Source organism: Triticum dicoccoides, chromosome 7A, assembly GCF_002162155.2.
Source record: "Triticum dicoccoides isolate Atlit2015 ecotype Zavitan chromosome 7A, WEW_v2.0, whole genome shotgun sequence".
NCBI classification, from domain to species: domain Eukaryota; kingdom Viridiplantae; phylum Streptophyta; class Magnoliopsida; order Poales; family Poaceae; genus Triticum; species Triticum dicoccoides.
In genome coordinates this window covers 364,069,480-364,080,292 of record NC_041392.1, presented here as the reverse complement: position 1 = coordinate 364,080,292, position 10,813 = coordinate 364,069,480, and the positions used below count along the sequence as shown (strand labels likewise).

The following is a 10,813-nucleotide window of genomic DNA, read 5'->3' as shown; positions in this document are numbered from 1 at the left end:
TGTGAGAATCTTATCCCCAAACCTACCTCAAATGGAACAAGTTTTTTACCACGGCATGTTGATGCTGCTCCATGATAGCATGCCAAGTTTCATGAATTTCAGACGAGTTTTGGATTTACTACAATTTAAAAACCATGTATCTCAATGTTTGCGGCCGAGTGACGGTGGCAGGGTGTTTGAAATTCATTCCCATTTCTTGCATGGGACCTAAGCATGCAACCAAGGACACATATTTGATTTTTCAACCAGTTTATATGCACTGGAGAATGTGCATGTAGTTCAAATTTGAATTATGCACATAAAATGCCTGGAAAACCAAGTTAATGTATAAAAATGTCCAAACAAACCCTGAAAAATTCCAAAATTAAACACAATACTCTGGTTGTTCTATGTCGACACTTGAAATTTTTTGAAAGCAATAAGAGGCAACGAATATCGTTTCGTCCCCAAAGGTGGCATGTTCCCTACCGAAACCATCACGCTTGTTGTGAGAAGCTCTGATCTGTGAGAAGCTTATACCCAAACCTGCCCCAAACGGGACAAAATTTTAACCACGGCATGTTGATGCTGCTCCATGATAGCATGCCAAGTTTCATGAATTTCAGACAAGTTTTGGATTTACTAGAATTTAAAAACCAAGTATCTCAATGTTTGCGGCCGAGTGACGATGGCAGGGTGTTTGAAATTCATTCCCATTTCTTGCATGGGACCTAAGCATGCAACTAAGGACACAGATTTGATTTTTCAACTAGTTTATATGCACTCAAGAATGTGCATGTAGTTCAAATTTGAATTATGCACATAAATGCCTGGAAAACCCAGTTAATGTATAAAAATGTCCAAACGAACCTCGAAAATTCGAAAATTAAACACAACACTCATGTTGTTCTATGTTGACACTAGAATTTTTTTGAAAGCAATAAGAAGCAGCGGATATCGTTTTGTCCCCAAAGGTGGCACGTTTCCTACGAAGCCATCGTGCTTGTTGTGAGAAGCTCTGGTTTGTGAGAAGCTTATCCCCCAACCTGCCCCAAATGGGACAATTTTTTTACCACGACATGTTGATGCCGCTCCATGATAGCATGCCAAGTTTCATGAATTTCAGACGAGTTCTGGATTTACTAGAATTTAAAAACCAAGTATCTCAATGTTTGCGGCCGAGTGACGGTGGCAGGGTGTTTGAAATTCATTCCCATTTCTTGCATGGGACCTAAGCATGCAACCAAGGACACATATTTGTTTTTTCAACCCATTTATATGCATTGGAGCATGTGCATGTAGTTAAAATTTGAATTATGCACCTGAAATGCCTACAAAACCAAGTTAATGTATAAAAACGTCCAAAAGAACCCTGAATAATTCCAATTTTTTTGACGATGCACGTATAGTTGCATGTTCACTACAGATAAAAGTTCTAGAAATTCAAACAGCATCCTTTGCAGCTGTGACCCCATTACGTAATTCAAATCAAGACGATAAATCAAGTAGATCGCACACAGTTTATTATCACCAACCGTGTGAGATGCAACACAAAATATCTTGGAGCACCATCGGTGTATAATACGCCTATGGCTTACGCGAGAAGGCGCGTCGGCTACAGTCCACAGCCAGCGTGTCAAGCACACTCGCTCACTCCCTAAATATCATTTCACTTTTCATTCGTCGCCGGTGAAAGATGGGTGTCGGTGTCAAACCGGCAGATCTCGGGTAGGGGGTCCCGAGCTGTGCGTCAAAGGCGGATGGTAACAGGAGGCGGGGGACACAATGTTTACCCAGGTTCGGGCCCTCTCTATGGAGGTAATACCCTACATTATCTTGGTATCATGAGCGAGAAGGCGCGTCGGCTATAGTCCACAGCCAGCGTGTCAAGCACACTCGCTCACTCCCTAAATATCATTTCACTTTTCATTCGTCGCCGGTGAAAGATGGGTGTCGGTGTCAAACCGGCAGATCTCGTGTAGGGGGTCCCAAGCTGTGCATCTAAGGCGGACGGTAACAGGAGGCGGGGGACACAATGTTTACCCAGGTTCGGGCCCTCTCTATGGAGGTAATACCCTACATCATCTTGGTATCATGAGCAAGGTTGATCGTTGTTTCGGAGCCCCCTCTCTATGGAGGTAATACCCTACATCATCTTGGTATCATGAGCAAGGTTGATCGTTGTTTCGGAATACCAAGTCGTAGTCGAGGTGGTCGTTGTTGATGACCGGTGTTGATGACGCGTCCGTGGCGAAAATGAGCGGCGGTGATGTCGATGTCGAACCGTACCTAGATAGCCGAAACACAAAAGGATACGGTACCGCAACTCAAATTCTCAAAACCAAAGGCGACCAAAATCGTCGAAGAAGGTGGCGGTTAGGTGGTGGTGTGGGTAGGGATATTGGGACGGTTTTGCGGAAGTTGGAGGTGGTGTAGAGGATGATGTTGTGGAAGTAGCGGTCGTCCGGGCGCGGACGAATGTCCGGTCACCGGTTGTCCGATAACGTCGGACGTCCGGTGCTTCCTGGGTCGCCAGACGTCCGGTGATGTGACGGTCGTCCGGTGGTCGGGGTCAACGCTAGATTTTAGATCCAGGAGGTGATTTTGGGGGGAATATGGGGAATTTGGGAGGGATTTCGAGGTGGAGATGGTGGGGGAAGGCTAGATCTACTTGCAATGCAACAAATTCACGGATCAAAACCAACAAAACATCATCACAACTCACAAAAACACAAGAAAAATTTTGGGGCTATTTTTGGTGGGGATTTTCGGATTAGGACGAAAAACAACAAAATCAAGCTAGAAAAACAAAGAGGGGGGCTCCGAAATCGTGATCAACCTTGCTCATGATACCAAGATGATGTAGGGTGAAACCCTAAATGGCCGATCTTTCACGAAAGGAGCGGATCCCAAAGATAAACACGAAGAACACGAGGGGGATTCACGAGGGAAAACACGAGAGAATCACTCAAACCAACAAGATTCGATTACACATGTGCTAGATCCTCGAAACACAAAGAGATACACGATGATCCAAGGTCAACAAAGGACGATACAAGTAACCGGTTCTTCTCCTAGAAGGAGGTCTTGATGGGGCCGCCCAAGAGGGGGTCTTGAATCCAAGTTGATCTTCTCCGAAGAGGGGCCGCGGTCTCTCTCGAGGAGGAGATCGGTATGGATGAGCGAAGCTCTATCTCAAAGTATGAGCTAAACCAACGCTAACCCTAGCTAGGAGGTGGGAGAGGTCTATTTATAGTCTAGGTGCAAATGGGGGCGAAAGCAGGGGTACATGGGCCTCGGGCCCGAATCTGGACGCAGCCAGGTATCGGACGTCCGTTGGGGACCGGTCGTCCGGTGTCTCAGGAGCTGCCGGACGTCCGATGTCCTCCGGTCGTCCGTTGGTTCTGCTCTGTGATGGGGGTGCCGGACGTCCGGTAGCTCTGGACTTCCGCTGATGTTGGCTCGGGTGCTGGTGCGCCGGTCGTCCGGTCCGGATCGGACGTCCGCTCGTTCGCTTCTGGTGCAGGGGCACCGGTCGTCCGGTCTGGGCCGGACGTCCGCTCGCTGGGGTTCGGCTGAGGCTTCAGGCGCCGGACGTCCGGTCCCGGCCGGTCGTCCGTTGGCTGGGACTTTTCCTACATCCCTTCTTCTTCTCCGTCTTCTCGTCCATCTTTCTCTTCTCCTTGTCCTTACTCCTTAGCTTCTCCATTGTACCTGAGTATGCACAAAGTATCCATATGAGGTAGTAGCAATGCTTCATGCGCATAGAAGTGGAATTGTGAGAGGAGAGATGTCACCTCGGTTTCAAAGGCTTTTGCACGTGATCGAGTCATGGGTCCGGTAGGCACTTGATGAGACGATGGTAGGTCCATGGGGATGACCTTAGAATGCTCCGCATCAGGCAGAGTGTCGGAAAAGGCCTCTAGATTGGATCTCCTTGTTCTAGAACTTGCGGCGCGAAAACAGTATTTCCTCGACTCCCCTAGGGGTTTTGGGATTTTAGAGTATTTATAGAGGCGGGAGTAGGTCAAAAGGGTGCTCGTGGGCTCCACTACCCACCATGGCACGCCTGGGGCCCCTCACGCGCCCTGGTGCCTAGTGGGACCCACATGCCTCCTCTTGTGTGCTCCTTTGGTTCTCTGGGTGTCTTCCGGGCAGAAAAAATCTTCAAAAAGTTTCGTCGCATTTGGACTTCGTTTGGTATTGATATTCTACAAAGTAAATAAAACAAACAAAAAACAGTAACTGATACTGGGCACTATGTCAAAAGGTTAGTCCAAAAAAATACAAAGTTACTAGTAAATGTATATAAAACATTCAAAATTGATAATCTAACAACATGGAACAATAAAAATTATAAATATGTTGGAGACGTATCAGCGACCCGACCGAGAAACTAGAGATTAGAGAGTAGAAACAATCGGGCAAATTGGGACAAGTATAGAATCAGAAACGTAAAGTAGCTACTCGTTGGGACGAAGAAAGACAAACATGCAAACATACCTACCCGACGACGTTGGTGTCGAATTGAGGATGCGGCCCCGCAAAAAAAAGGAATGGAAGATGCGGCGATGCCTCTTGGTGTTTTTCTAGGGCAAGGTGATTCGTCCTGGTGTGCACACTCCAACATCTCTCTGTACTAGCCGACATAAGCCTGGGCCTCGTTCTAGATTTTTAATACGCACATTGCCATTAGAATTAGAATGAAGAGTAGTATAAGTACATGTATGTATCTAGGATGGGCCACTTAGTTTTCGGGCTCGAGGCGTCCGCCCCGCTCGCCTTGCCCTAGGACCGGGTCTAAAAGCTACCACATTCATTACGACATGACAACAAATTAAACAATTCATTAAATAAATCATGTCAAATGTGTAACAAATATCACATCCAAAATGACTATGTCAAATATTGCAATGAAAGGAAAAGACACAAAATCATGGCAACGCAGGTGTAACACACAACACACACTTGAAAATGACAAAAGTAACCAAGCTGCATAATGGGGCATGACGAGAATTACAAATACCCACACCCTGGACATGGCAAAAATCCTACATGGACACAAGCAAAAGGAGGAGCACAACAAAAATGAGGAAAAATTGCCCCTAATAAAGAAAAATTGTCGTGGCCGCCAAATGCCTCGTGTGATGATCTTTCGGCCTAAGCCACGATGCTTGCCACTGTAACACCGAAAAAATCGCAGATATGCTGTTGTATCCTTTCCCGCCGCAGTGACTACATGCAACCACATTGAAACCCTACCCCTCATCACCGTTATGTGCCGGCATCACCCAACCCCAACGAACGACGATGCAACTGCTGCCAAAGTGACGTCCGGCATTTTTCTTTATTGGGGGGGTAAGTAGTTTTTTCACATTTTTCGTTTGGTACATATACATGAGTGAGACCTGCGAGGCAGGTTTTACTTTCACAAACCGGACCGGGATTGTGCGGGAGAACAGTAATCTGGTGCTACCGAGACTTAAATGCTACCGTGATACAAGCATCTGGGTCGTCGGATTCTTAGATCGGATGACATTTGATAATTGTTGGACCCGCTGGACCTACGCGCAATTTTTGGACTCTTTGGAAGATTTTTTTTGGAAATATTGCAGAGTCATTGAGAACCGTCCGATCTGAAAATCCGACGGTCCAGAAGTTCATATCACGGTAGCACCTAAGATAGCACTAGATATTTTCCCGGACAGAACAAGCCGGCACATGTCCGGTTTTTAAAGCCCGCGATGATTAGCGTGGCCGGACCTCTTCCTCCTCGTCTCGCGTACTCACCAGCGTCAAACCTGACGGTGGAAGGAAACCTCTCCTCGCCGACTACCGACGGCCTCCGTGTCTCCTCCAGCCGGAGCACGTAGCTACGCTAGCCATCTTTTCTCTCCTGCTTCGTCTCTCTCCTCCTCGCCCAATCTGCCGGAACATGGCGTTGAGCGGAGGAGATCCGTCCGGATTCGTCGGTAAGCCCTATCTTTGCTTTGGTAGCTCCAATTCGTCCCCGTGCTTCCCTCGCCGGGAGTGATTGAGGACGAATTTACACTCCTGTTTGTCTGGAGCCTTCTTCTGCTCCAGACCTCGCGGTGCTACGAGGGTGTTGGTTGTAACCCTAAACCGGAGCGCGTAATTGTGGTTTGTTTACCGAGAATTAGCACGTTTGGGGTACGCACCTACCGCTGCAAGGGAGGAATTCCTCCAATAACAACTTGGTTGTGCTGAATTGCTGTCTGCACGGTGCCCCGTGTAGGGGTCCGGAGATTAGTGCCTTTTTGCCAGCTGCGGATATAGCAAATGAGCAACATGGTATAGGATGTATTAGCTCGACAATCGCCTCTACTCGTTGCTAACAGATTTTGTGTGGTAAAGGCTCATAAGTACTTTTAAGCCTGCCTGAAATTTGAGTTTGGTGGTTCACTGAATTAATTAGTTTTGCTACTGATACACTGAGCATCACAAAGCTATTTTACAGTCACATGGGTGTCTTGAGCAAAGGACATGGGTGTGACCAATGGTAAATAATTTGATAAGAGGTTGCTGGTAATTGCTTCAGAAGTACAAGCACTCTTTTTTTGCATGTGTCTTTAGGTTTGCAGTTTTTTCCTCTCAATAACTTAAGCAATCTGTCTCATGTGAAATACCTGTCAATCAAAGAGTGCTTTAGCATGTTGGTCGTACAATTCTCTGGCTTATATGATGCAATTTCAGTATGTACCATGGCAAAACTTTCTGGAAATTCCCCTTTTCAGCTTATGTGTGCATGCGCCTTCCTTTTTGTAGATTGCACAATTCTGCTGCAATCAGAAATTGTAGTCGATAATAACCCCTCCAAGAGTGTAAATACCAAAGAGCAGGTAATGTGCCTGTACAGTTTATTTTCTCCCCTTCTGTGCAAACATTGAAATATTACTGATAGTTGATCTTTGTTGCATCAGATTATTTCTATTACAGCTGAGAAAACAAGTGTTACTGATGCGCGTGGCTCTACCTCCTTAAAGTCACCAAAAGGTGCACAGGAGAAGGCTAATTTTTTGGGAAAAGGTGGAGAACAGCCTTATGTCTACCAGACCAATGTGTATGCACCACAGCCACAGACAGTCTATTCTGGAGGTTAGATTGCTATTATTTTCTGTGTACTAATAATGCTGATACTTATACATATTCTAAGCATCATTTGCACATTGCAGAGGCCAAAATACATACCCAGAACACTAAGGCCCATGCTTGGAATGGGTGTAAATTCCTACACCTGTATTTATTCTACAGATGTAAATTACCGGTCATAGCTAATTTTCCACCTGGAAACAAAACCACCAGTCTGGGCGTGTATCCTAAACTGTCCGAATACGATTGAAAACGCTAATCCAAGCGGGGCCTAAAGGGTCAAGTTTGCATTGTTGCCCACTATATTTGTTTTTTACTATCCATACAATTGATTTTTTTGCTTCACTGGTCTTCTTTGTTCACCACTGCTACCTCTGTAACTAAATATAAGATGTCTTATATTTAGTTACAGAGGTAGTAATATGAAGTCCTATTGAAGTGTTATATCTTGATTCTTACGAGGTTAGATGGTAGATTATTTGGTATATCCTTTTCATGGAATGCTTTTTTTTATTTTGAATATTATTTTGATCTTCTGTAGGATACATCAATCCTTCAGGGCAATGGGAAGAGTATCCCTATTATGTGAGTATGGAAGGACTCCATTCTGCGTCACCTGTAAGTAGCTGGCTGTTGAACTTGTTTTACTTTCTTACTTATGTTTCCAAGTGTTTTTGCTGATGTAATTATACAATGTTAACTAGTCAATCATGCTATCTCCTGGGTATGCGAACAACCCCCAAATGATGTATGGAGCTTATTCTCCTGTTGCAACTGTTGAAGAGGGCCAGTCCTATTCCCCTATGCACTTCCCCTTCTCATGTCCTTACTATCAGCCACCGGCTTCTCTTAGTATGGGATACTCAAATTCTAGTACTGGAATGTCTCAAGGAGACCCTATGCTTCAGCAAGAGTACTTTCTTCCTGATGGTCTTCTCTATTCACCCACAACTGTGTACCACCAACCATTTGAGTCATACAACAGAGGTAAGTTCTGTATCTTTCAGTCTCCGGTATTATTCCAGGCAAAAGTATATTGACTGGAAGCAATATGTGTTGTTGTGATAGATCTGTCAGAGCCATTTCAAACTAATTGTGAGTTTCTTCCGCAGCGGCAACACAACCAAACAATGCTCCGGGATTATTTGGGCAAGGGAATGCACCATTGGTTTCTGGAATGGTATGTTGTCATGCAATTTGGACTGTTTGCACAAGCTTCCCTGGACACGTTCAGTTCAGTAAACATGGGGCAGTTATTATTGGACCTCAACTTTGGTTATTTGTTAAGCTTACTGTGCCCTGAAATGTCCAGTATTGACTATGCATGTTATTTGCAGCAGCATGGATCAATGTATAATTCTGGATCCTACAAGGCACGCCAACAAGCTAGTAAATATGGAGGCATTACTCCTAATTGGGGTTCTGCTGGTCGTAGATTTAATAATTTCGACTACAACTCCAGTCAACAAAGGGGGAGCATGCCATTCAATATCCAGAATGGTGCGCTGGAGTTTCTGAATGAGCAAAACCGTGGCCCACGTGCTGCAAAACCAAAGAAACAAGACAGAGAGAATTCTTTAGTAGATGACAAAAGCGAGAAAACCACTCAACTTATTGACAGTGAACTGTACAATTGTCCTGATTTTGCCACGGAGTACAAGGATGCGATTTTTTTTGTAATTAAATCATACACGGAGGACCATGTACATCGGAGCATTAAGTACAATGTTTGGGCCAGCACAGCTAGTGGCAATAGAAAGCTGGATTCAGCTTATCGTGCGGCCAAACAGAAAGAAGACCATTGCCGTGTTTTCTTGTTCTTCTCGGTAAGACCAGCCCCTTTCTTTTTATAGTTTATATGTTTGTGTTGATGTAAAGATGAGGCTGAGAATGATGCATTGGATCTATGTACTCCCTCTGTAAACTAATATAAGACGTTTTAGATAGTGATCTGAAACATCTTATATTAGTTTACAGAGGGAGTACATGGTTTGTGTCTTTAGAGATGTGAAATTTATTCTGATTCATAACTGCTTATAGGTTAATGGCAGTGGTCAGTTCTGTGGTGTTGCTGAGATGATTGGACCTGTTGACTTTGACAGAAGTGTTGATTATTGGCAGCAAGACAAGTGGAGTGGCCAGTTTCCTGTGAAGTGGCACATTATTAAGGATGTCCCAAACACCCTACTCCGGCACATCACACTTGAGAATAATGACAACAAACCTGTAACAAATAGCAGGGACACCCAGGAGGTAAAAACAATCGAGTTTTTATGGGGAATACTTGAAAAGGAGAGGATATGTTAACCAAATGAACAACTCATGCAGGTCAAGCTAGAGTATGGTCTCCAGATGCTAAGCATATTCAAGAATCATGAGGCCGAGACAAGCATTGTGGAGGACTTCTACTTCTATGAGCAACGGGAGAAAGCCTTGAAGGAAAATAGACGTCAGCAGCAGCCTGGCAGCGCAGAGTCCCTGAAGCCAACAGACGCTAAGGCTGTAGGGAATTCTGTTACTCATATCGCGGACTCATTTTCTCGGAGTGTCCAGCTGAAAGAAATTGAGAAAAGTGATAACAAACGTGATGGTGCCATCTCAATGAATGATGCACAGACAGCTACCATCAAGGCCGAAGAAAGCAACGCAAACAAAACTAAAGGTCCTGTGGAGGAGAGCAGTTGATTTATCTTCTGCCATTTACTAGTTTGGAGCAGCTATGATTTGATGCTCGTCTGGAGTTGAGAAGGGAAAAAGATGCCGATTCGAGTTCAGGCGTGGGCTGCTGCTGCTTCAGTTGTGAACATCATAGTCCTTATTTCGCCTCCACTTAGGTTATTATAGTTTCAATATCATAGTTCCAAAATTCTTGTTCGTGGATCCTTGCTTCCGTGTTCTTTCTTGTTTTCTTCTCTTTATTTTTTACTTGTGTTGTGTTGTGAATGCTGTTCAGTTTTAGTGGCCTTCTCATCTCCTTTTGGTTTACCCGTCTATCATAAATGCTGTCGAGTTTTAGTGGTACCTGCATCGTGTTGTGAATGATGTTCCCTTCTACTAGTGTTTTAGCCGTAAGAAGGGACGGATTTATGCATCAATAACATTCCATAATCTACAGCTCTGTGATAGTTTCATCTCTATGCCTCCTATCTTTTCTCATTCTCATTACGTTATAATCCTGTTATTCTCTTGTTGTTCAGCTGTGCCCCTTTATTGGTCAGGATGCTTCCTAATATTCGTTGAAAATTTTGTGTTGCTGCTTGAGCCATATGAGATGAGATTTTCATACACGGCGGTACTAAAATATATTTGCCATAGCATGTATTTGAGATAACATTATTTGTTCTCTAATTGCTTATTTTAGTTGCAGTTTCATACAAAAGAATATAGTGAGCGTGCACATGCAACACACATCTCAATTAATTGCGACCATATATTCACGATCTAGCATCATATGCATAGAGTAAAGACGCCTAATTATCTCAGTATGTCATGATACACTAACAAGTTCTTGTGCAACATCAAGGATTCATGTTGTCTACGGCTTCATTCTCAATATGAGTAGATGCACCAAGAATCCTTTTCTTACCTCGCAACTATCCTCTATGAAAACCATAGGTCATTATCTTGAGAGTTTCATGAGGTAGAATTCAAAAAGGTAGCAATATTAAATACTCGCCATGCAAATTGGTTGGTTCAATTCTTTCTTGTTTCAAGAGTGCATAAA

At 44.2% G+C, this 10,813-nt stretch overlaps 1 protein-coding gene across 2 annotated transcripts; it reads left to right on the top strand.

Annotated features, from left to right (window-relative positions):
• The first annotated feature begins 5,710 nt into the window (after positions 1-5,710).
• LOC119331351 (YTH domain-containing protein ECT1-like) lies at positions 5,711-10,222 on the top strand. Of its 2 annotated transcripts, none has more exons than XM_037604518.1 (9): positions 5,711-5,951; positions 6,766-6,839; positions 6,921-7,095; positions 7,631-7,707; positions 7,794-8,076; positions 8,202-8,269; positions 8,430-8,915; positions 9,130-9,342; positions 9,418-10,222. In XM_037604518.1, the coding sequence occupies exons 1-9, from the start codon at positions 5,915-5,917 to the stop codon at positions 9,772-9,774; spliced, it is 1,770 nt and encodes a 589-aa protein (XP_037460415.1). In that variant the 5' UTR covers positions 5,711-5,914; the 3' UTR covers positions 9,775-10,222. The 2 variants fall into 2 exon arrangements, with proteins under 2 accessions (XP_037460415.1, XP_037460414.1); XM_037604517.1 differs by having other exon boundaries at positions 5,712-5,951; positions 8,427-8,915.
• Positions 10,223-10,813: the final 591 nt, after the last annotated feature.

Excerpts from the sequence above, each read along its gene's own strand:
- LOC119331351 (XM_037604517.1), top strand. The coding sequence starts at position 5,915 with ATGGCGTTGAGCGGAGGAGATCCGTCCGGATTCGTCG. Across the intron at positions 5,952-6,765 it reads AGATCCGTCCGGATTCGTCG|ATTGCACAATTCTGCTGCAA; the intron begins GTAAGCCCTATC and ends TCCTTTTTGTAG. Across the intron at positions 6,840-6,920 it reads GTGTAAATACCAAAGAGCAG|ATTATTTCTATTACAGCTGA; the intron begins GTAATGTGCCTG and ends TTGTTGCATCAG.